Source organism: Trachurus trachurus (genome assembly GCF_905171665.1).
Source record: "Trachurus trachurus genome assembly, chromosome: 18".
In the NCBI taxonomy this organism is placed as follows: domain Eukaryota; kingdom Metazoa; phylum Chordata; class Actinopteri; order Carangiformes; family Carangidae; genus Trachurus; species Trachurus trachurus.
In genome coordinates, this window is record NC_139909.1 from 12267595 (window position 1) to 12294799 (window position 27205).

A 27205-nucleotide genomic window follows, 5' to 3' on the forward strand; every position below is an offset into this window, starting at 1 on the left:
ATGGCTCACGCCGCGGCTCACATTAAGAAGGCGAGGTCCGAGATGGACCAGCCTCCGGACCTGAAGGCTCTGGAGAAAGCCAAAGAGAGGAGGAGGCGTTCGCGGGAACGGGCTGAACGCAAGCGCAAGGTACAGACTATGAGGGAAGACTCTCAGGAATCACCCACCTTCCTCATCCCTTCCCACTCAGTGTGTGACCTATGCGGTGACTTCATCACTTCCAACCATCTCTATCATCATCATCACCACCATCATCATCATCATCGTCATCAATAGTCAGTAAAGGTATCGCGGCACCTTCTCTGACTGACTGAGTAGGACGTACCCGAGTCTGTTCTCCAGGACTGCGGAGGAGTTTTTTGCGACCACCCATTTCTTCATCCTTCTTATCTCCACCTCCACCTTCATAATCATCTAAGTGGTATTCCAGTAAAAGATGAAGAGCGTTTAAAGGACTCATACATGAGTTCAGATTCAATGAAAACCCAAAGATCCGAAAACGGCCAACGGTTTCTTCCGTTTCTTGATCTTGTTCATCATCCCATTGTCACCTACAAATACACAAATCACAGTAAGCTGTGTAACATGGCCATAATGATTGCACTCTGCCTGATCCCCGCTCGTCCTCATCTCATCTCGTCCAATGCCGAAAGGTCTTCCTCAATCCGTCCTTCATCCTTACACCTCTGTTCATCATCATGTACCTATCACAGTTTAATAAATGACCCCCCTCCTCCCCTCTACCCCTGTGCACACACCGTCGGTCACTTTCAATCAGTGCTGCTGTCTGCTGGCACAGTCACAACATCACTCTGTGTAGAGTAAAATACCGACAAACACTCCCGCTCCCTTCCCGGTAGATACGCAGACCTGCTGGTCTGTGATGCTGTGTTAGTGTACTGTGTAGTGGATATTTGTTCATGAAGAGTCTCTGTGGCCATATTCTCTCGTCAAACGCCTGAGCTGTGGTTTCATTAGTGAGGGTGTACTCCTGAGATACGCTCTCTTCATCGGCTGTAATTTTATTATGATGAGAGATTTATTCCAGTGGATGTGTGGGCACGGTTCAGTTGTAGGTAATTTTAGCACCTGCGTTTTTGGCTGGATGTGCAAGCAAACAGGCTCTGGATGTACTGTATGTCAGACATTGGAGAAAGTCGTGTCGTACTGATCAGATGTCAATCTGATGGGCTCTCTAGTGGTATTCAAGTCAAGAAAATGATTGATTAGTATTTTATGGAAAGGAAATGAAAGGTTCAGGATAGGAAGCAAAGGTTGAGGAGGTACGACTTGTCCAAATTTGTCAAAGTCCAACTTATGATATCCACTAAAAATACTCAGATAAAGCTGTTCGATTGAATCACTGCATATGGTGGAAATCGAAATAGGGTAGTAAAATGTGTATGGAATGAATAGAAATCATATTTTTGGGATGTTTGTGTAAGGGATAACAGCTGACATGGCTGTAGATTCAATTCTAGCATATTCCTCACTATGCAGTCATTATACGTCAATGTATACTTTCCAACCAGTCGTAGTTTAATGGTTTCAGTGGCTGTGGTTTAAAGCAAAAATAACTGGATTCAAATGAAAGCATATCTCAAAAGAGAAACAGAGGTTGACATTATAAAGTCTGATTGAGGTGTTAAGTATTTATATTCACTCTGTGGCTTCAAAACCCTGTGACATTTGAAGGAAAATGACAAACAACGGTCTATTTTTGTCAGGTTGGCTCTTGTTAGCGGTGTGTGAAGAGGAAATAGAGAGTGACATAACAATAACTGGGAACATTACTCAATCTCAGATCTGTTATTTTGTGTCTTATGTGTTGAATTTGACTTTTTTTTTACTACTCCTCTTTTTTTCCCCCCGAGGGATGTTAATGTTCAGATACAGAGCATCACTTGGCATCAAAATAACATCTCTCAAAGCTGAAGCCTCGTCATGACCTCTGTGATGAGGAGCTGCTGTGTCGCTTTAGTGTTCCCACCCCTCTCTGCTGTTATTATTGACTCAACCGCAAGGCAGATTATCACATGGGATTATTGGCGTGCCATCTCTCTCTGCCCTGTCTCAACACACACACATACATACACATACACATACACATACACACACCTAGAAGTGATTAATAGATTAAATTTGGTGGATTGTCCAGTCCAGCAGAGGCCTGAGGGCCAGACATTTACATCAGTGATACGGTTCCTGATGTCCAGTTTGATCACCATCGGTCAGCCCTCGGGGGTGGGTGGGAGACAATTAACCCGGTGTAAATGGTGCTGAGTGGGTATCAGAGGGCTCGGCCTGGACGCTGTCAGTGTGCATGTTGTTATGAAATGCCAAAACGCTCTGCGGGCGACGTAATACTGGATTTCCTGTCCAACGCATCAGGCGGATGGATGGGAGGTATTTATTTATAGGTTTCCATCCTAAACATGGTGCATCAGTTCGAATGCAGCAAACATCCATTACATGCTGAGGGATTATCTGATGACCCGAGCCCAGACTTTAACTCCATCTGCAATAGAGGATTTTCACTTTACTGATGCTCTACAGTGATGTATGGTGCCGCAATTATTCTGGAGGCTGGTCTGACACAAACTGTAGATTTAAATTAGATTTGATCTGGTTTATATTATTCAGTAAAAAGCTTCCCAGTTCTGCAGACAGCATGGTTCCCTTTTAATGATACAATTACTGTAATGTACATTTCCAACAGCACAAACATGACACATATACTGTACAACCAACATTTGCCAGACACTGAACATTAAAAGCCTATAAGCCTTTAATGTTTTTGTTGTTGTCCTAATATTAGTCACTGGCCTTTTGAGCTATAACCAATATTGAGCTACAATTTGCATCCTTTTTGGCTTTGGGTATGTTTTGGCTTTTAGCGCAAAAATGTACCAAATATCACTATTTAGAAAACATGTATTGATTAATGAGAAGAGATGCAACACTCGTATTTGGATCTTATGAACCACTACACAAATGCATGTCTGTAAGGACTTATCCTACATTTTCTATAATCTTTTTCACCCTGAACCATAACACATGGCTACTTCACAGGAAATAACACAAAGCAAAGTTGTCCATTATGAACATTTAAGCAATAAAAATTGTGGATATAGCCTCTGAAAATCAGGAAGATGTAGCACAACGTTTTTGAAGTGAAGAGCGCTCTAAATGAGGAAACACTGTGGGGAACACACTTTAAAATACATGGGGATGTGGAAATATACTTGCATGAATAATGAAAACTTGTCAGGTTAAATGCATGAATGGGCCACTTACTTTTTCCCATGGAGGAATCACGAGACATAGATAACCAGGGAAATCAGCGACATGCACATCTCAGCATGTGAGTGTACGTTTTCACCACTTAACCAAGGCTGGTGTGTATACTACCACTATAGGGGCAGTGGTGCCATTAAACTAAAGTGATTTAGTGAGTGAGGTCCTTGAAATTACATTGAAGTTGTTGACATGAATCTATCTTTTTCTCGGTGTAAAATTGTGTCCCGTGTAAAGGGGAATTGATTTGGCACACGCTGCCAGCCTCACGTCTTCATATATCTTGATGAAACACTGTTGCTGTTTATTTTCTGTCCTCACAGGCAAGATGTAGCAGAGCAGATGTAGTTTAGAGGTTTTATTACTCTGCAGGCGTATTAAAGACTAATTCAACACCGAGTCACAGAAAAGTGCAGAAAGTTGTGGGGGGGTTTGTAGCTGAGGAATGAAAATATGGCCACACCCTAATATGTGATGTCAGAGCAGCATCAATTGACTGTTAGAATAAACTTTAAAAGTCGGCAGATTATGTATACCCTACATGTAAATGTGTAACATAGTCCCTCTATAGGACACAGTAATGTTGTAGTAAAGACTAACCAACCCAAGACGAGTCAACACCCTGACCAAGACAAAGACTTTGAGGGAGTCAAAACCAAGACCAAGTAAAAATTTGGTTTATCCGAGGCAAGACCGTCTTGGTCTTGGCCTTGAAAATGGGTTTAAGACCACAGAAAATGTTGTTTGAGACCGGTAATGCTGTTGTTGTTCCAGTAAACCTAGCTAACCTTTCTTGCAACCTAGCTAGCTCAAGTTTAGTATTACCAAAAAGATAACAATGCAGGTTTCCTCTTTGCTAGTTTGGTTGTGACATGATTTCTGAGTTTATCATTAGATAGGTCTAGTTGCTATCCAGGCCCCACAGTGTATTGTATCTGGACCTAGAGGCGTTACCTAACTGACATTAGCGGAAGAACTGACTCGTTAGCTATCAATATCAAGAAGTTCAGGTCCTTTGACATCGGCAGTGAAATGCTGCATGTGTTTTATGGACAAGCGAAGGCTGGGACTGTGATTGGCAGAAGTTTGGAGTGATCTTGATCACCGTTTGTTTGTCCACACCCCACGCTGCAGGAGGCGTCTAAAATGTTATGTAGCGGAGGAGGAGACAGCTAGACACCTTTTTGTATGAGGAATTAAACCCTGATCCCTCTCACATTGTGATCTATGTCATCTATTATTAGACTCTCCTTTTGTGAGGTGGTTTGTTCTCCCTCTCTCTGTGCTTTGTCTTCCCCTATACTCTCTACCCGAGCACTGCAGTACAATCCTCTGACAAGTTTTCTGCAGGTACTGTATAATACATCTAGAAAAAAAACTGCAAGTAAGCGACCCCTCACCTTCTTTGATTCTCCTGCATTGTTATCTCTCTCTCTCGCTGAAACATGTTCCCGTCACACTCCCTCCCTCCCTCAATATGCCTGCCCTCTCATCCCCTCTCTCTCTCTGTCCTCCCTTTCTCTGCTGTCAGCAGCTACAGATGAGCAGGATGCTGCTCAACTGTGAAATGTGCATTCACCTTTTATCTGTCCTGACCAAAGGAAAATGTTTCCCATTCTCTCTGTCACTCAGTTTCAACCTAAGGCGGCTCTGTGCTCTGTGTCCATGGTGACGGCAGCTAGAAAACAGTTTTGCAGAATACAATGATAAATAGTTGTTTAATTAATTATTAATTACAGCACAGCACTCTATGACTGATGAAGTAAAGCTTTATTTCAGCAACACATCACAATGTTGCTCAGGGCTTCGGGCTATCGCTTGAATATCAGTAGTCCATGGTGGCTAACGTTAGCTAATGTTAGCAAAGTAAAGTCGTTTCTTGTATATTAGACATTATTGAGTAAGTTTTAGTGACATTATAACTCGAACACAAGCTTAGAAATGGCGTCTGCCTAATGATGAGCTAGCAAACGATCAACATTCCCTGCACAATTCAGACTCCAACTCAGTTCCAATGTTGTTCCATTGAAAGTCCAAGGAAATCTAGATCAAACTAGATAAACAAATTGCCCTTTAAATCTTATTTCAACAAAGGATTAAACAAACTATAAAGCCAGGGCTGTTTCTACACTCTGTTGTAGCTCTGTGTGAATGCTCAAGAGTCATTTACAATCCAGAATAGGGTATAGGTTATAGTTAAACTTTACTAAACATGTAACTTTAGTTCATCTATCAGCATGATGCTGCTCACTCCTGTCTAGTCTAATGAGATTTTAAATGGACAAACCTTGGTTTCTCAGCCCCAATCTTAACTCCATGCGGGGTTGAATTACTTCTCCATCAAGTCACTGTTTTGGCCAGCAAACTACAACACACTAAATGCAAACCAATGTCATTAATCACCTGGATGCACATGTATTTTGGTTAAGGGTTGTGCAGTTACTGTACAAATGCTGCGTGACTCTTTAGCGTTTGTATCATTGCAGTAAATAGGAAAAAGACCGTTGGGTTCATCATGCAAAGCAATGAAGAAGTCTGCAGTCTGCAGTCCAGAGATCTTTGTATTATAGACGAGTCAGTGTGTATCAGTAGGCTACAGAGGCAGCAAGGCAGTTTCCTTGACAACAGTGCCAGCTGTTCAGATGAAAACTTACCTCACAAACTTGTTTGGCTCTCACATTTCATACTTAATTACTGGACTGACCGACCTCTGAGGAGTTGTTACATTGCTCCTGCCAGAATTTCCCAACTGGAATGAATTGAGCGATTACATAATTACCGTCTTAATCTCCCCTGCCCGGCGTCTTTGTGCTCTATGGCTCTTTTCTTTTTGTTGCTGACTTTTGTCAGGAGATTGATGGTCTACTACTAATCTGCTGCGTGACCCACTGCAATAATAATCTATGTGCCTTTTGTCTCATTGTTGTTTTTACAGCCATTTGTGATGGACCTTAACCTCTTAGTAAAGTATGAGTTGTTATGTTCTGAGTTAATGGGCCTCAGCTGGGACATTAGAGCTGCTTCAAGTTCTGAGCTACATATCGCTGATATTAACGGACCTATAAAAGTGGTTTATAATAGTTAGACAAATGATAAGCTGAAATTGTTGAGCAGGTGAACCATCATACTGTGTCACTGACTGATTCATCAGAAAGCCTTGGATTGTGCAAGGGGACGGTGTCTGTTCACACCTCGTTTCTAATCAATGATTGCAGTAATTGATCATTTCCCAGAGCATGGAGGGCTGGGCAAGACTTTATTCACTGTATGTTTAGGCTTCTGGGATTTGAAACCATTTAACAGCAGCAAGATATCTAAACAGCATCAAAGGAACCAATACAGTTGGATCCTACTAGTCACTAAACACTGTAACTTTTAACCCACAGTTGCAGTTTGTACTGTTAGATCAAAAAGGGCTAAAACTGTGCCTCATTATATTGGAAAGTCTTGTTCCAAACTTTTGATAGAACAGCTACATCTACAGATTTAATCACATCGTCCTAATGGCTAAGGCACTCGCTGTAAACCCTTTTGAGTTGTCTCTAAGACTAGAAAATATACTGAACATACTATACGTCCATGATTTTCTACAGGCTTGAAGGTCTGTTTGGTTGAGTCGATCTTTGGCTACAAATCTTGGTGGAAAATCTGGGCTTCCCATAGCCTAGAAATCTAGACGCACCCTAGCGGCAGCAAAAATATTTGCTCCGTAGGTGGGTCTAGAAACGAGCCATAGGAACTTTTTGAGTCTCGAACACCGATTGTGTTCACCAATCACAGCGCTCTATCTGTTTAGAGAGTCGTTGGGCGGGCTTAACGCGATGACGATATACATTTTAATTGGCTTGTCAGGCTAACGGCATCCTGCTCGTTGCTCTGATTAGTCGTAGCGCTACCCTATTGCGTGCAGAGGCAGTTTGAAAGACAGCCTTCATCCCGCCCCCTGGATTGAGCCGAGGTCTACCGGTCGTTGCCAGACTATACATTTTAATGATATAGTCTGGCTTGTCAGGCTAGGCTTCCCATGGACCAACACCACATTTGGTGCAATTTTGGACAAGAAAACCTGCTTTTCTTTCCCCCAGAGTCTTCCTCTGATTAGCTGTCCTGTCGATAAATCCCCTCTACTGTTTGTTTTGCTTTTTTTTATCATCTAATCTCAAACCACATTTGGATGCTCAGCTGATGCAATTTAGGGGGAAAATGTTTGTGGCAGAGATGATAATCCCTCGCTGCCTCCAGCACCACCCCCCTCTCACCTCCCACCCATCTATCTATCTATCTATGGATGGATATATCTTCAGATCTGATGGATTATTAAACTGAATGTCTGTACACTCTGTATGTTGTATGCTATAGCAGTCTTTCTAAAAAAATTGACTTTTTTTGTATGGAAGTCAAAAATTAACGTTTGAGGTATAAAATTTGCCACTGAAAGGAAACATTTGATGACACCCTCACCCTCAATACCTTTACTTAAGCCACACACAGATATACACACACACACACACACCCCACTGATGGTACATGGATGTTTGAGCATGCACCACTGTTTGATGCTGAACTGGGATTGGCAAAATCCTGGATTAGAGCATTTATAATCTTGCTGTGGCACTATGGGACACTGCAGCTCAGGAGGAGACATACCAATCCTATCGCCATGGCAACCAAGAGAGGGAGAATCCACTACAGAGAGAGCAACAGCCTGGGTCCTCAAAGTGCATAGAGACGGTGGTGGTGGTGGTTAATAGCGCCATGCGTGCAGCTGTATTAGTCAGAGATGAAGATGATGGAGTCGGAGTCGGGTGTTGCATTGTTCTTGAAGGTGTTGTGTTGGATTCTTCTTCGTCAACACCATCGTCATCAACCTTTAGGCTATTTATTTTTCCTGTAGAGACATTACCTGTAATTTTCAATGATGCAGATAGAAAAGCAAACATTTAAAACACAAAAATCACCAATTGATTAGAAAAAAAGCATTACATTTCAATGCAAATTGATCAATTTCTTTTTTTTACATTGTATTTCAGGCTGTTCCATGAGCCTACTGTAAAGCAGAACATCTAAAATCAAGTCTTTCCAACTTCAAACCAGTCCTTCAGAGTGGGTTCAATGAGTACACTCCCTGAGATCTACAGTATTAGTCATGTCAGACAATGTGGTAGTTTATTTATGAGTACTGTATAAATAAATATACACTAGTGTTGAGCATGTATCATAGAGATAGAACAGAACGAGCTGACCTTTTCTCTATAGATAGAGTGATATAAGAGTGGTAAGTGGTGTCTTTATATTACATCACCTTATAGTGGGGAATTTTAAAAATAAATTTGTAATCTGCTGAGATAAAGTATTTCTAATGACGGGACTCTTCACAATTTCTGTACCAAGGAAAGTGCTAATTTGTCAATTTTCTTACATTGATCTATTGCTTCATTGATGTAACACAAGTTTATCAAAGTATCTCTCTACTCATTTGTAAATACTTGCCAGAATGGAGACTACCATCATCCTCATATAATCACCTGAGTTTGTTGACTGGTGATTTGACAGCCCAGCAGGGTGCATCAGATGCTGTCGTCACACTGATGTTGTCCAGAGTTGGAAGTGCAGCTCTGTATAGCAGATGATTGTGTGGCTTAGTTATGCAAGGGGGAAAGATCACCCAAAGGAGCTTAGCATCAGAGAGGACTCCTCCTGGTGAAAAAAATGTTTTATTCCCCTACATCTTTCCCCCATAATTCAAGATTTAGCTACTTTAGGTCTTAATGGACTACACTCTCTTTATTTTGTTTGGTATTTGTCCCTTGAAGTTTGTCATCAGGACCACATCTGGCTCGGATATCAAAAACATGTTTTATCAGCTAGCTAGTTTTGTTTTTACTTGTCCAGGTTTTGTGTTATCAAGAGTTACAGCGGAGGTGTTTGCAGTTGAGTCACTGACTAAGTATGGAGCCCCTCGAGGGACATTTGAAGAAACCTTCTTTCTGCAAGTTTCTGGTGTTTACTCAAAGAAAGAGTCTAGTTTGTATAGTCTTGTCTGTGTTGATCTGTCATGTTTCTTATTTAGAGTACGCCTCTTTCAATTGGTGTTTTGGTATTATTCAAGCAGGATATTTATGCATTATCTTGTGCATTGTCCGAGTTGTTGAAAATTAACCTATATTTGAGATAAATCAATCAATCAGTCATCCGCATGGGCAATAGTAAAGATTATGCTTATAGTTGTAGCCTATAGTTCCTGTCCACCTGAAGAATGTAAGTCCAATATTTATTCTTTTTGCTCTAACTTTGGTCACCACCAACCTCTTTTGTGCAATTATAACGCTACAGATTACAACAGAAATGAGAGAATAGAGAACAAAACGAAAGCAGAGACAACACAGCAGTGGAATGATTTGAATTTCATGACTGAGAAGAACTGATCCTGAACCTGAGGCAGAGCAACGTGGTGCCAGGAGGTGTGATATTACTGTTACTACCTGGAGACTGCGTATGTTTTATCTTACACATGTTCATCTCCCCCTGTATCTGCATCAGTCCTCTAGATACTCCCTCGTCTTATTCTTCTTCCTTTCATTTCTCACTCACAAAAGCTCAGTAGGTATTTCAGATTCACTCGTCATCCCTCCAGACACCGGTTTCCTCTCTGTGTGTGTTGTTGAGAAGCCATGGTGATGAGGTTTTTTGGGGGCACACCAGCTCAATTAAACACAACAGCAACTTTGGCGAGAGTCTCGTTGTGATTAATTTGCTCCCACTGGTCTCCTGTCCAGGCACCACTCTGGTGCATGTATGTGTGATGACTCACTGTTTGTCCTTCAGGGTGACAGGGAGCCTCTTAAAGACAGCTGAGCACAGTAAAACACTCGCTCATGTCTTTATTTGGCATGTTTGTGTCCTATACGGAGCAGCTAACATCCTGCAAGGTGATCTGTTTTTCTTTTCTTTATTTTGAAAATTATGTTAGATAATACCTTGTTCCTACACCTTGCAGGATTTGAGTGGCTCAGTATCCCCACGAAAAATAATTATAATGTCAAATTATGGGAATTATTTTGACCCCTGCTGTACATTCAATCGCATCACTGAGCACAAATTGCAGCACAAATTTTACACAGCAGTTGCTTCATTGTAATTTAATACTTAGTGAAAAAAGGTTTACAGGAGTAATAGCCTACCAGTACTGTAATTATTTTTTCAAACACTTCTTTTTTTAAGTAAACAAAACAAGCTGAGAATAACAACATAAAAACCAAAAACAAGGTAAATGTGATAGGTACGTACAGCATAGGGTGAAATACAATAAATAAAGAAAAATAATACAGTTCTTTATGCTCTGGGCATTATAGCAGAAATATAATCAAGAAATGGTTTTCATATTCTTTCAAGGGCATTAGTTTTGTAGCGCAGGCCTATATGTTCCATTTTTGTCCTATATGCCATCCCACAACTGAGGGGGCTTTAACTACAGTAATACTTGTAAACTTCTTCTGTTGGTTTCTATGTAATCTACATGCATAAAATATCATTTAAAGGAATCTACAGAGGCTGAGGAAACCTTTAGGAAGAATGTATGATATAACTTAAAACATAAATTTTGCTGCTGTTAGTTAGCCTATGTGCTACTGTATGTGTAGCCTATGATGCACTCGGGGTTATGGAGGTCAGATGGAAACCCAGACAGTGTCTGAAGCGGCCAGCTGTGCTGTTGAGCCAGTGCTGCTGTTCCTCGCTAGGAAGTCCCCAGAAATCATCTCTGATTGGATGCACGCGGGCTTTACAGAGGCTCCACGACTACAACTGTTGCTTAATTCTCCAACATCTGGCCCCATGGTATAGCACTCAGTGCCAACCTGATAGCTGGCCTGACTCCTGGTCGCCTGACTCAAGGTCAAAGTTGCGTATGCTTTCCCTGCATGTGAGAGTAAACAAGACAACAGCATGAAGAATAATGCACATCCATATAGTATTGATCTTTGTGTTTCTACCCAGTGCTGCCAACCTGCAATTTGCATCTGGATAAGGAAACAAGGTGTGCCACAATATCAACAACATCTGGAAGTGGTCAGGCTCGGATTGTATTCACATCACAACAGCTGGACATAAATTTGCATTGTAATGAGTAACCACTTGACCTGGGATGGGCTTCACTTACCTAATTAGCATAATGAGATATGATTGTAACATGGACAGAATCATAATGACCAGAAGTCAATAGGTTATTTACAAGCTACCTGTTCAAGGAAAAAGTCTTACATCAAACTCCATTGAACATGTCGTGTGTCTGTCCTCTCACTGTCCACCCCAGGGCATCAGATCTGTCACTGTTGTCAAGGTTTCACACAGGATAAAGCTGTTCTCTGCAAGGAGCAGGAGACAAATCCATGCACAAACCTTCTCTAAATCAGTGTTTCCATAGCAACCTGGCCTGCAACTTCTATAATTCATGTTTGATTTTTTTCTTTCTTTTCATAGCAGTTATGTTATAGTGAAGCCTGTTTCAGCTCAGGCAGTACTAATGTGCGTGATGGTGATGAATATATAAAATCCCCAAATTTAGCGTTGCTCGGGGTTACACGGGATGTGATCCAGCCAGCGGTGCTAGCATTTAGCATTTAGCCGCTACAGTAGCTAACATCCGCCTCCACTTTCAAATGAAACCGTCTCTCCTGCCTTTCCCCTCTCTACACTAAATCCTGTCATACACCTTCTGTACGCACTGTTGTCATCACATTTAGCCGCACAACATAAAGCAGCAGTAGTACATGGCTTTGCCTAACAGCCCCCCTTCCCCTCCCTCCCGCAGCCAGCGAGCCATATGGTCGAGAACAGATTAAAAGCATTTGTTGTCAACGCCCGCCCCACCCAGTGGATTACCAACCCACAGAGGGAGTGTGGGGGCGTTTGTGTGGGACCGGATGAGAGGTGTCTGTGTGTGTAGGAGGCGGTGGGGGGGTTGTATATCTATAGACATGGAGAAATAGTGACTTTCGTGTTTAAATTCAATGAATTGAAGGGAATTACAGCGTGGTCTACCTGCACTGGGTGGGTATAGCAGCAGGTTTAACCTTTGTCAAGCGCTCATCACATGGCCTCCATCAGTTGGCCGACCTAATTGGATGAGTGTGTTGTTGGCAGGTGACCGCTCTTCAGTGAGGATATTGGACGAGACGTTAAGTAAATTACATCCTGGAGAATGTTAATGAAACTAAAAAGGCCTGAGAGGGAGGGGGCCGGGTAAGGCCACGTCCAATTGTGTGTTTTGGCTAGTGATGCTAAACCGAACAGAAAAGATTTGTGTGTGTGCGTGTTTGTGGTACTTGATAAATCGTGACTGTGCTGGCATTTAGCATAAATATGCATATTGCAATTGGAGGATTATTACTTCTTGTTTACTTTGATTTGCGTAATTGTCAAGACCGAAATAAACTAAACTAGCCTTATAGCAGCTTATCTACAAGCATATGAGTCACTTGTATTTCGCCTTGAAAACTGAACATTCTTCTCGTAACACTTGTTCTCAGTGAGGGGAATCATTGGAAAGTGAATTGAGATTAAGTCAAATGTGTCATTATAACTGTCGCCTGTAGCCAAAGCAGCAACAGCAATAAGTGTCTTATTCAGAGACCATAGCACTCTTGTTTCTCTTTTTTTATATACAAGAGGAGTCAGTTACTGCCTGTATGTATGTGTGTGTGTATGTGTGTGTGTCATGTTGCTATGAAACAGGACCCCCTTGCTTGGTCCACTGCGGTTCAGATGACCTGGTATTTTCATAAGAGAAGCGGGTCGTCCTTCTCGCCTTACGTTTGCAGAAGAAAACTTACGCCCATGTGCTGCTAAAGGTCACACGCGGCCTCACCTGACCAGCCTGGGTCATGTATTTTAAACTTCTGAGGATGCACACAACCTCTACCTTTCTTTCTGTTTCTTACATGTTTGTTTGCTTATTTTGTAAAGTTACACAAAACTACAAACTATTTCACCTTACCAGAAATTGGGTTTAATCATTCTGTAATGATTCCTTTATAGTTACAAAGCAGCATTCCTAGGCCTTAGAGGGATAGTTCAACATTTTGGCAAATTGGTCCATTGCCATAATCCCTATAGTTTTAGCAGTAGGTTTGTTACCTTTAATTGTCAGTGCAAGCTATTTTCAGAACGGCGGAGCAGAGCCGCGAGCTGCTCAGAGCTACGCTACGGAGGCTCCAACAACTCCAAAACGCTCTGGTGGACAAGTTGTGACCTGCACATTCACCACGCTGTGAGATAATAACAGAACGTTACCAGACAGAGTTGTTTTCGAGCTAAATGCAGAGACTGCTTGCTGAAAAACTGTCCCCGACGGGAACGCGCATCACTGGTTTTGCATGAATTTACCTCGAAAACAACTCTGTCTGGTAACGTTCTGTTATTATCTCATAGCGTGGTGAATGTGCAGGTCACAACTTGTCCACCAGAGCGTTTTGGAGTTGTTGGATTGTGTATTTGATGAGTTTGATGAGAAACCAAGAAATCCCATGAGCCTCGGTAGCGTAGCTCTGAGCAGCTCGCCGCTCTGCACCGCCGTTCTAAAAACAGCTTGCACCGACAATTAAAGGTAACGAACCTACTGCTATGACTATAGGGATTATGGCAATGGGCTAATTTGCCAACATGTTGAACTATCCCTTTAAGTAAAAATAAGATCAGATTTATTAAGTGTCCTTTGAGTATATATGGAAACTTGCTCACTCAGTTTATATTCATTCACATGCTTCAAGTACAATTAATAACAAAGTGCAATCAGTGCATGTAGCAGTACATTGTACTGTAAAGTGCAATAGTCTGGGTGATAGTAAAGTGCAGTAGTCATTAAGTAAACATGTTTCAATCAGTCAGTTGTACATTTTTGATGTGTCTGTGTAAAAAGTGACCAATTTATAAAGGAAAACAATGAATGAACATGACTTGTTGATTGATATACATTAATTTGTGTTAGTTTAACCCCACAAGCCGCTGAAAAGATACATTTCTTGGTTTGAAAATCTGACCCAACTGAATTTGTAATTGAGTAAAACCTTGTCATATATTAAAACAATAATTTGGCCTAGAAACTCATTGATTTTCATTGGATATCATTTTAAAAGTTGAGGTTCCTGCAGCATCTGGCCTCTGAGAGGGTCCCCCCCCCCCCCTTTTTTTAACACTTAACGTTTTCAATAATGCAAGAACAGTGCAACTTATTCCCACTAATGACTCAATACTCAATTACACAGTTAACAAAGGACTGAGGTAAAACAATAACAACTAAAACTGAACAGACAAAGTAATATATTAAAACAAACCAAAAAACAACCATGTATTACATTGTGACACATTGTCACTTAAGGAACATTTTTGAGAACATGTTCTTCATACTGTATGATCATAAAATATTATCCACATATCAGTCCACTCTTAATATCTGTGCTGACCCCTCCCCCCCTTTCTGTTTTGGCCCGCTGCCCCCGAGCCGACCACCCTCTCTACCCTCTCGCTACATGCATAGCTAGGCTGGTGGGTGTAAAAATAGCCAGGACGGGAGGTGGTGGTGGTGGTGGAGGGTGGAGGGTGGTGGTGGGGTGGGTCAGGGTGAAGGGTGGGGGGTGTGTGTGGATGTTAGTCAATGATCAGGGAGTTGGGATTAGCTACGAGGAAGAGGAGGCAGCACTGAAACAGGACCAAGTCCAGTCCAGTGGAGCAACAGCAACAGGAGCTTCTGATCCACAGAGAGAAGAGTGAGGTGGTTGGATCTGGACTCAGGGTGTCGACCCCCCTCCTGCCACCCCCCACCCCGACTCCCCCTTGGATGGTAGCCTGTAAGGTTTTTTTTTTTTTTTTTTTAAGGGGGGGAGGGGTAGGAGAAGCAGGGAGTGGGATTACCAGACTCATTAAATGCTCGTTTAGATTCCTTTACCTCCTCCTTGATGGGATGGACTTGAACGCCTCCGCTCATGGGCAACGCGGCGTGTAAGGTGTGCGGCTCGGACAAAGGCCTGAGGCCGGCGGGGAGCCTCTCCAACCTGGACCAGAACCTCTCACTGGACTATTACTGCGTGGAGCATTTCCCCGAGGAGCCTTCACTGGTGCTGGTAAGAGACGGGGCACAGGCTCAGGTAACTGGGACGGTTCAGAGCCGCTCGGTTTGGGGTATTTTAGGAGATTTTCTACAGATAAGAAGATCTTTAAAGCCAAAAATGTTGAAGTCTTGTTCTTGTGCCTCTTAAGTTATTTTTATTTTGGTCACAGTCTTGATGAAAGGACTCTTTGTAGCTGTCACTGATAAGCCGGCGAGCACTTTGTAGTGTTTCCTGTTGCAGTGCCTACCTCTGCTTTCTGTTTTCACTGCTACAACTTGCAGATTTGTACCTTGCAGTGTGTGATAACAGGTATAAACAAACTCCCCCATGGTGTTGAGGGTTTGTACTGTCAGAGTGTGTGTGTTTCTGTGTGCGATAGGACAGGAGTGTTGCTCCCTCTCCTCTCCCTTTAAAGGCTGGTGTGACATTTTTGTCACTGAAGTGCCTTTGCACAGGAGCATGTGGACTCTTGTGTCTAATTTGAAGGGCGGTGTAATGACTCCTGCGCCGTGCAGCTCCAGGAATTCATATCACTCCTTTAAGTCTGGAGCCGAGTCCTCAGGTCTCGTCTTTCCTGCAGGAGCATAAAAATATACAGTATGTCAGTAGGATGAGGATATTCAGGTTGTCTCTTGGATTTACTGAGGTTTTTTTGTGACAGTTGTCGGCCCTTCCTCCTCCTGATACTGGAACTTGTTTCATCCAGAAACAACTCTAGAATTGAAACTAATAGATATATTTTAACTTTCTCTGAACACTTAAGGTGTCTTCTCAATAACCAAACAATACTTTTCCTGACTCTTGTGGGTGTTGCCCCAATTGCTACCGAACCATTGGCAAAGGCAGAGGAAACAATGTGCTGTAGACCTGCAGGTTTTGGACATGTAGAGGGGTGAATCAAGTACAGTACCAGGCAAAGGGTCCCCCCCTTGATGTCCTCAGATCTGAGTAACGTGGTGAATCATCAGTGAATCATCAGTGAATCCCCATTAGTGATGAAGTAAAGACCAGTCACAGCTTGTGTTGAGGGTTATGGGAAAAGGGATCTCAGGACCACCAAACCACCACTGACTGGTAAGGCAAGGCAAGGCTAGGCAATTATATTTGTATATCCCGTTTTTACAAACAGTTTGCCTCAAAGGGCTTCACATGGCCAGACAGCTTTTAACGGTGGTCTTGTTTATCGTTTGAGTTTGATCAGTTATAGCTCTTATCAGGTCCCTTCAAAATAGTGAGAAAAGAATAAAGTCAGGGCCTGTATTCACAAAACATCTGTAGGCTGAAAGTAGCTCCTAACTCTTAGTGATAAGATGAGATGCTTTAAGAATACAGATCCTGTATTTGTTGTTATTAGTAGCTATGTTTATTATTTACCAGGGTTTACTACAATACCAGTGTCTGATCCATAGACATGCACAAAAATAGATCAATCTGTCTTTATTCTGCTGATAACTAAGTAAAACCTTATTTACGGTATATAGCACCCATCATAGTATGCGTACACAAAGTGCTTCACAGTATGGAAAAAAAACATTCAATCAACACAAACATTAGCTATACATCAATAAAACACATTTGGAACTTATGCACAAGGCATAGGACCATGCATTGATAAAATGTAGTAGATAAACTGATAAACACATGCTTGCTGTATGTGTCCTATGTGTTGCTGCTGAAGGACATTGCAGAGTGTGTCTGACAGTATCTGTGTTACTGTGTTGGTCAGTGCCCATACAGGTTTACACATGTGACTTTGTGGCTTGCTAAGACAACTAAAGTGAATGCAGTTAATGTAATGTCATGGGAAGCAGCGTTAACATCCATATCCCTGGAGGCAATAATTTGATGAAACAAGCTTTTTTTTATTTGTTTGACTAACTTTTTCTACGACTTTCAACTGCATCTCTTGGCCTCCGTTGACCTTTACTCAGGATTATTTTTGGTTGCTTATTATTACAGTATTATTATTAAATGCTGCAGAGATGCTCATGAAAGCTCCAGAAAAGGTCAGTCGTGGGACCTTGAAGTCTTTTGTCTTGCGGCATGTGTGCTGGCAGCAGTTGCCATGGTGAAATGACTGAAACCGAACCGTTCCCTATGTAGAAGTGAGCACTGTAGTTTGATCTTTACTGTTTCCAGTACATCATATACCCAGTCTGAGCTCCGGTCTCTCTCTATCTCCGGTGTGTGTGTGTGTGTGTGTGTGTGTGTGTGTGTGTGTGTGTGTGTGTGTGTGTGTGTGTGTGTGTGTGTGTGTGTGTGTGTGTGTGTGTGTGTGTGTGTGTGTGTGTGTGTGTCAGGGATGGATTCTGGGATGGTTTTGCATTATTAATGCATCCCTGTGCCATGCTGCACCGTGTGTTGTCACACTTGGCAGGTTTTAATAGGTCTTACAGGAACATAAGCAGGAACAGGTTGGTAAAGAGGCGGCACATACTATGATTATATATTTTTATATGTGATGAGATTCACATGGCTAAGTGGAAATGTAACTATACCGTCATGATTGACTGTGTCTCTGCGACCGTTTCCTTCCTGACTCACCCAAACACGACCTTCATGTAACTTTAAGCCTCTCGGAGCACGTTGCAAACATTTCCCCATCAAAGAGAGCGACAAACTGACTAAGCTCCTTATACTCCAAAGAGTTATGAAACAATTTCTGTAGGAAGCCGGCACCCACAATTCCTCCTTTCTCTCCGATAGCGAGGCGTTTCCCTGATTGAAAGGCCTCGCTTGTCTCGGAGTCGTGTTGGTCCTAGTGTCACTATAGCAACCTGCCAGTCACCGGGAGATGATTAGGGCAGGGTCTTGCATAATGTGACTCGGCAGCTCGGAGGGGAATGTTAAAGTATAATCAGACAGGCTTGATTGTGCTAATGGCTGCTTTGTTCTGTGCTGCTGGAAAACAATGCTATCTCTGTACCAACATATGAAGCTAAGAGGTAGGAAGACAGCGTGGAACAATATTAAATATGCTAGAGAGATGACATTATACTTTATATACCATATATACAATATAGTGATATGCACGGTGCCCATAACGTTGGAAACACTTTGTTTTCAGACATTCCTCTTTTTATTTTCCTATTATAAAGGTTAATTGTGGTTTCATTTTCACAGTGATATATATGGAAGAGATTGATCAATTAAGTTCTGAGAAGATATGAACAATAGGCTAAAAAAAAAAAAAAGCCTAAATAATAGGTTGAAAAAATCTTTTATTCCAAAGAGTCTAGGTTTGAATTGGTAGATATAGACAAATAAACCACAATTATACCATAATATGCCACAATTTTTCACATCGAACTGACACATTTTTGCTTCAAGCTGTGTTATTACTGAGTGTCCAAGCCAGTAAACAAAAAAATTCTATATTTTGTTGCTTATGGGTTGAATTATTAAAATAAATCCTCACTATGGGAACTTCAGGAACCCCCCCAAGGACGTTGAGGGTTATCCTCAGTTCAGCCATAAGAACTATTACACTGTGAAATGCTGCCTTTACATTAACCATATGCACTGTAATGATAAGACAATATATTGTATGTGAAATCATGTGAAATAGGTGTTGTATGTGAAAAGTGTCTGGTCTCAGATTGATTCATTCGAGCTGTCATTTGGAGGAAGTCTAACAATGTTGTTTTCTGACACTTGACCCACATCAACTCGTGATGTTGTGTGTGTCGTACCTTCCTACTGCGCTGCTGTGAGTCGGTATCTTTCTTTCAATGTGAACCTCCAAACTTCTGGACTTTGTTTAAACCAGTCTTGAGCCGTGCAGGGTCGTCCTTCGAGGTGATTGTATCTGTGCTGCAAAGCTGAAAAGCTCCAGTAGCTGCGAACGTGAATGTGAATGATGCAGTGCAGTTCTCTGCAGCAGCCAGAGAGCAGTTTACTGCAGGTCGGCCACAAACATCAGACCACAGCGACGTGTATATACTATAGTGTGTGTGTGTGTTGGAGGTAGACATCAGTGCTGCAGTGTCACTGCTCATTTCATACATCATCAGTGCTGCATCCTCTTCTCTGATCTGAGACAGGGAGGGCAGGTGGACACCGTGTCAGACTGTGACATAATCTCATAATCAATACGTCTCCTTCACCTTCACATCAGTGCTCATTCAACAACACATGTGTTTTGTTCCTTCAGGCTTTGGAGAAAAGTTTTATGGCTGATATATAGCTTTCTGATGACAATGACCTTGACAGAGAGAGAGAGAGGCCACTCCAAAACAAACACGGTCCCCATCACTTCCAGTGTGCTGCTGCAGTATTTCAGGACTTGACCTCTGACCTCGCTGTGGAAGGAGTAACGCAGTTTGAATGCAGTAAAAAAGAAGCACCACACAGTGTTTTTCCACAGGAGCAGCAGAGCACACCGAGCTTTGAACGAGTTGTGTGTGAGAGCCAGGATTTAGCTTTAGTGAAGGCACCAAGAGGAAAATGCTGAATCATTCTGCTTCCTTACAGTCCTGGTCTGTTTCCAACTGCAGCTCACTCAGCATCCAAGTAAAACAGAGAGGGGACATGTCCTTCCCCCAAACCACGGCATGGACATATACCGTACATTGTTTTCCTCTGAGGAGAATCTATATGCATATAATGCTTTGCTGTCTATTATATTTAAGACCTTTAAGAAACCAGTTTTCTCTGAATTCATGAATGTTGGTTTCATTAGCGTGTGTACTGCATCTGACTTTGATCTGTTAGAGAAGAGTGACAAAAGACTAGAAAACTATGTAAAATAATGACTTAACCCACAAAGCTATTGAATTAGATGTGACTTTATCCCCAAAGGAGAAACACCATGAAAGGTTCCGATGAGACATTTCAACTTTCAAATTCAAGTTGAAAAGTGAATCAAAAGTTGTCATTTCATCAGGATAAATTGTGTATCAACTACATAGGGCTGTCGTTTTGTGTTTGCTGATGATATAACCAATCTTGATTAAACCAAAAAGGTCCCAGGATGGATCCTTGGGGGACACCGCAAAAAAGCACGTCTTATTTAACAGAAGTGAAATCATTAAGCCAAACAGTGAAATACTCAGTTAAAACAATTATCTGTTTGACAGCCAAATTTGAGTGTCATGTGGGTTACTTTTTTTTTTTTTTTTTTTAAATGTGTCTCCTCTCTGTGTCTCTTATAGTCGGACAGTAACACCAGTTTCCTGCGAGCAGCGAGGGCAGGAAACATCGACAAGGTTTTGGAATATCTAAAAGGCGGAGTGGACATAAGCACCTGCAATCAGGTAAGAGACTAATGCATCTTACACTACAGTACACCTCTGCACACTCAGTACTAGGGTTGTAAACATATATATTCACAAAAAATGGTAGACTGTATTTTGATCTAAGTGTTATGATCCCAGGTAAACAGCTCTACGTTCCTGTCGGAGATTGTTTGACCAGTGAGAGTTTCTTTATTTAGGCTGAATCATTATCTTGTCTCCTCTAAGCCCATTAGCATTCCAGTCATGGATGAAGAGGGCCAGTGGAAGATGATAGGACCAAAACATTCCTGCGCTGGCAGCAGTCGTAATGAGCTGCCGCGGTAAACAACAGTCAACAACATGGACTGGAAATCTAACATTGGCTGGCTGTTGGCGCTGCGCTGTTGGAGACTTTTTTGTTGTGTTTTGTTATCATCTGATGGGCTGTGATCACCTGGGTCCCTGAAGATATTTTGGGCTGTTGTGTTTCCACGTGTCTCTCTCTCTCAAGCTTTGTGTCTCTGTGTCCTATTGACGGCAGATTTTGAACAAAGTTTTGAAAGGCAATGAGGCGGCAAAAAAGGCGGTTTAAGTCAGGAATGTCAGGCATCACGTAGAGCAGGAGTCTTCAACGCTCTTTTTTCCCCCAATACTTCAATACTGTGTTATTATTTCACTTTGGATTCATCAATATCACGGCCAGTCCCTGCAGTTTGAGTGCACTCAGTTAAAGTTTCCACACTTTTATTTCTTGATCATGGACTCCTCAGGATTTTAAAACATCACGGCTGAATGAATAATAATTGAATAATGTTTTTTTCATGAGCTGGCAAGTAAATTGAGATCTTCTGTCCAATGTTAAAAAAAAGAAATGAATAACAATTCACTTGCTGAGTTGAAAACCATTCTTGAAACAAATTGGAAACTTAAGCTCTCAGCAATGATTGGCTTCATGGATTGATCTAAAGGGCATGCAGTGTAACAGTGATAGCGCAGTTAATGAATATTCCTCATAGCCAGCTGTTCTCCTGGGTACATGCTGCCTGTTGCCATAAAGTTTTTACATGTTTGAAATTCAAATACAATTCATTCACTCATTGAGGAGAATACAAATTCCTCAACAAACACAAAGTAATCGTAAAGTAAGATGGTCAGTGCTCTGAACAAATAATATCCCTTAGCTACAGAATGATCAATGGGAGGAGTCAAATTCTCTCTGCTACATTAATAAAAGTTATGTGTCCATGAATGTGTTTAATGATATCGTCCAGTAAATGGCACGTTCATTAATCAGCTCTGCAGTTGACTCCATACTGCTGTGATCAATGGTGATAATCAAAGTTGATGAGGGCACGTTAAAGGTTGGCTCGACCAATCGCCAAGATGAATCACATACATGTTACTGTACAGAGTGATGTCACCCTGGTGGTTGAAGAGTAGTTGATGTTTGACTTTGAGGGCACCTTCAGGTTCATGGGACGCCCGTGGGACCCCATTACAGTGATGGAGTACAAGTTACTGGTCCGACTGGTGAGGAGTAAATGGTTTTTGGTACCGAGGGGACTTTCCTGTTTCCCACTAGCTTTAAGGAGTGATTCTTTGGAAGGACTCCTTACTTTTTACTTTCATTGTGTTTGAAAGAGGTCAGTGGTTTCCTGAAGGTGAGCGGAGGGGGGGTAGTTAGATAAATAGGGCCCTGAGGATTGTTGGAAGAGGACGTTTGCTTTTGTTCCATATTAAAACAGTATGAAAACAAAGGTTCCTGCACTCAGCATCCATTGGCTTGGCATTGTGAGTCAACATGCAGTTAATTTATGATGCTTCAGTAACTCCTCCCTGACCACAAAGAGAGAATATTCCTCATCAGACTTCTCTGTCGTCGTCGTCGTCGTCCTCGGGGACAAACGACAGGAACTCGTTCATCTCGGCCGTCTGATAGTCACGGCTGAAAAATAGTTGTCTGGCGTTTTATGGGAGAACAGTGACAGGTGCTACTTCAAACAAGCTGTTTGAAGCTTGTTGTGAGTCGTGAGATGAAGAACTGACTGTGTCCAACACACCAGGGAATGAGGGTTTGAATTTGTTTCCCCATCTTGTTCCATAGGCAACCTAGATTTTATTCACCTGCTTTTCAGTAAAGTATATCTCTACTTTTTAGGTTCAGAGATGATTGCTAGATGCCCCGCTGGCCTACAGTACATCCTGCTATGAAATGACTGATTGGTCAACTGTGGTCCAACAGAGGGGAAAAGCCACTGTTGCACAAAACACCAACACTATTTGATGCTGAAAAAAAAACGTTTCCTACTTTTCCAGGCAAAATAAAAAGCCAAACCCCAGAGCACCTCGAGTAAACACAATAAAGAGCTCACTTTACTGTTCTTTGATCTACTGTTTGAAATCCAGTGTTGGCTGATACAAGGCCAACTGAAAGCAGAGAGGTGCACGAACTGGTCGACTGATCCAAATACAGCAGGAATACGGACTCTGCTCCGCTGTCGGACAGATGTCTCCTGCCATCTATGGTATGCCTCGGGGTAACGAGAACTTAAGCACAGTCAGATGATTCTAGGACAAGCATTGAGTCTCTTTGGGATCCCACAGGGCGCCTCCGTAGGAACCCTAGGGGTCCCGTGGGACCACAGCGTCAGGGGGCTGCGCAACGAGGGTGAGTCTGGCAGTCACAGAGGAAATTACTTATCGACTCAGTGGCTCTTTTTAAGCTTCAGCCTGATGTTTGGACGGCTGAAAGGTTATTGAATCAGTGATGGGTCACTTGGAGGAGGAAAGTGGGGGGGTAGGGGGGCAACTAACCCAACATTTCATCCCCTCAGCTCCTCAAAGGCATGAAGGAAAAAGGGGGAGGCTGCGAATGGAGCAGTGCTTTGTGTGGCTGTCAGATCTTTTTCATTGTGCTATTAAAGCTGCACCGAGAGCAGGAATAATGCTGCTGTAAGACCTGATTGAGATTTTGTACGACTATTTTCGGAGGAGTTGTCTGTAGATGTCTGAAGTGTTGTCTGTAGGCGTCGGCAATCAAGTTGGAAACTTAGACGAGGAGATTCAGTTTGGAACCAACTCTGTGCACATTGGGTATTTTGCAGAGGGAAGTTAGTCTGCCCACAAAAGCATGTCCCTGGGTCAGACTTGCCTTGACAAAAGGAAGCAGAAATTGTGTAAAGGCATTGGAAATCAAGAGATCATATCAATTCTAATGAATTGAGAGAAAAGCTGTCTAAAATGGATGAGTTAATGTAAGTTGAAATGTATTCAGGAAGATATGTGGCTCATCCTTATTCTAATCATATAACCCTCTATGGTCCGCAGATGAAGTGTTCAATAGCCTATTAGTTTTCTTCTTCTGTTTCTATACAAAAAAAAGCAATACAGAGATTTAACCACACTAAAAACCCAATAAGATGTCAAATATTGTTTTCACCCCTTGGTGGCAGGAAACAAGCCAATATGTCACTGATATTACAAAAACAAAGACATTACCCAAAAAACATGCTTCCATTTTTGGGTTGCAGTTTTTGATTTATCCACCCTCTCCTAGCTGAGCCTAAGCCCCGCCCCTCGCCTTTCTGTAAACCAATCACAGGACATTCTGGATACTAAAATAGACATAGAGGTCATGATTGATTTACAACTTGAAACTTCTAATATCACTCTGTACCCTGAGTGAAACATTTGTCATGCTAATTAGTCAACAGTATTGCCTCTTTTACATGCATTAGTTTACAAACCTTCTTCAAAATGAGTTTCTTTTTTTGCAGCATTTTAGAATGAATAATTTTGACAGGAGGATGTTCATTTTACACACACATTTGAACACACACTCACACTATTAATATCTCCATAGCCCGGAGTGGCTCTGCTCCTCAACAGCATAACATGGCACAACATCGAAGCCAAGTTTGACAGCCAGCTTTGATATTTCAGTCTGTGCCTCCCTGGTGCCGTCACATGTAGCGGTGACGGACGGAGAGAGGCAGGCTCAGAAAGTTATGGACCAAGAGGAGGAGGTGAACCTCTCACTGTCCTCATGGATCCTGGTATTTTAATGCTTTGTCATTCGGCCCCTAACCTTTTCTTACCTCTTCTTACCTCGTCTCTTTCCAGAATGGTCTCAACGCACTGCACCTGGCAGCCAAGGAGGGCCACGTGGACCTGGTCCAGGAGCTGCTGGACCGAGGAGCACCGGTGGATTCAGCCACAAAGGTAAGACACAGTGTGTCATCGAGGCCGAGTCCCAAAAAGGCGGGAAAGGTGAGGTTCACCCATGTGTCCTGGCAAACTAACCAGTAGCTAACCTTTTTGATATCTGTCGAATAAACAGTTTTAGGTTGAGACCAGTAGAAGAATTGGCGCAGAAGAGTTTGGGGGGAAAAAAGTTCTTTAAGCTAACTAGCTCTTTTGCTAACTGTCATTTAGCAAGCTAGCTAGCGCTTGTGGTAGTTGATTGCACCTTAAATCAACACAGTTTGATAGGTCAGCACAGTCAAAACCATTCCCTGTTTGTTTGCCAGATCAAGGGTGTAAAACATTTATACAGCTTCAAGACGGACAAACTTATATCACAGTGTTTATTTATACAGTGTAATACAGGGATGTTGCCTTTTTTCAGTCAACCGCATAGTGAAGCTATGGTGGGAAAATAAGTAGCCTAGCCTATTTGATCCCCATCTGATTTTGTAAGTTTGCTCCCTCGACAAAGAAACGAAATGGGCTATAGTTTTCATGGTAGCTAAGTTTTAATTTTAACAGAGAGAGACAGAATGTCAAAAAAAAAATCCAGAAATAATATCGTCATATAAAGGTTATGAATAAATCTACATTTGATCAAGTGAAATAAGGGCAAAAATCAACAGTGGAACGAACATACTGTATATCACTCAGCTTCACATTTTCTGCCCTCTCACGTTGTGGTTATGAGGTCAAAATCCATACATGACACTTCAACCATCTCTGTGACCATTGAACTTTCCGTAGAAGGGTGAACTCACTGCCCACTGACACCTGACACCTGACAGGCACTAAGTCTCCTTACTAACTTAGTCCAGTCCAGCAGACCACCCGGTTCAGATGTTCTGAAGTCCGTGTGATCGTTGTATTTGCATTGAAAGGCTTTAAGATGGCTACAACAGCACAGTCAGTGTTTCTAATATGAAATACAGCATGGTCATCCTTTAGGACTGACATCACTGAGAAAAACAAGCTGCTGCAGATAAACAAACTCTTGTTTATGAATCCAGCCGAGGGGAAAGTAGAGCACTCCAGGAAAGTGATATGGATAGTGGAGTAGAGTAGTAAACCTAGAGCGATGAGGATCACGCCAACTCCTGCGGCCAACATCCAGTGAATCCTGTTGATGCTGCTCCAAAATCCAACTACATGGTAGAGATGAGGTGAGGACAAGTCAATCAATGCTTCTCAGCTTCCTGTTCTGTTTTACAGCAGATAAATACAGTGCCATGATTTCTGAACGACCCCCTTAACTGGGGGAGAAAGTAGGTGAACCCTTGGACTAATAAGTGGCTGAACCTCATCTTAAACCAGCCTGAGCATCCTCACAGAGCTGCTTTAGCTCAGACAGACTCCCAGAGCGTTTCCACATTACTGTACAACATCTCTGCTGGATTAAGGTCCAGGCTCTGACTGGACCGCTTCAGAAAGTGGATTTTCCTTGTTAGAGGTCTGTAGCGGATTTACTTTGAAGTTCAGGACGATCATCCTGCTGGATCCGCAGGTAGAGCCAAGATGATGCATGTTATCCAGGAAGAATCCCTGATAATGTTTCTTCTATTTAGAGAGCCGGGGTCTCACAAACACAGATATTAACCAGTGTTGACTTTACTGAGACTCACAACCACATCGTTTTTAGAAAAAAGGGTTTTTCCAAAAAGAGTCTGTGTAGTGAGACATTGTCCACAAACAGCTGAGCTTTATTTCTACACTGGTGTTGAAGTTATAACCAGAATGGATCCTGTAGTGATATTTTGTCATATAGTTAATAGTTGTTCAATTAGTTACTAATTCTGTAGTTTGGTTGTTAGTTACACACATGGTTCCTCTAAGGAGGTACAGGTTTGTAGTGACAGTAATTTGGTTGGGCTGATGATATAATCCAATAATATGACTTTTTTTTTTACCCTATTCAATATTATATAATATAATTATGTGACAAGCATTAACATATATTGCAATGTTTTGACTGAACTGTATCATAATCCATGTGTAGGCTGTTTACTGATCCTGATTCTTGTCCATAAAAAAAAATATCTGCATGAGAACCATTGAGATGTGTGGAATCTCAGCCAAGATTGTGTATGAGTGAAAGATTGATTACAGTAATCATTTAGTCATTATTGCAGCTGGACTGTTTAAAATTATTCTTTTTTTTCCTAATTGTTTTTTAATGTTTTCATTGAATCTCAGAAAGGAAACACAGCTCTGCACATATCCTCCCTCGCTGGTCAGGCTGAAGTGGTGAAGATCCTGGTGAAGCGCGGCGCCGACATCAACTCTCAGTCTCAGGTGGGTGAGGCTCAGCTGGTCTGGAGCTGGAGGTGTCGAACGCTGTCGTCC

The 27205-nt window shown here is 42.1% G+C and overlaps 1 protein-coding gene across 1 annotated transcript in view; it reads left to right on the forward strand.

Moving 5' to 3' along the window:
* Positions 1-15275: 15275 nt before the first annotated feature.
* ank2b (ankyrin 2b, neuronal) overlaps positions 15276-27205 on the forward strand; it is a gene marked incomplete at its 5' end in the record, with an annotated part of 73811 nt that continues 61881 nt past the window's right edge. Inside the window, 4 exons of the mRNA XM_083992671.1 lie at positions 15276-15413; positions 20555-20656; positions 24740-24838; positions 27056-27154. Coding sequence (XP_083848797.1) covers positions 15276-15413; positions 20555-20656; positions 24740-24838; positions 27056-27154 — 438 coding nt within the window. The remainder of the gene's footprint in view (positions 15414-20554; positions 20657-24739; positions 24839-27055; positions 27155-27205) is intronic.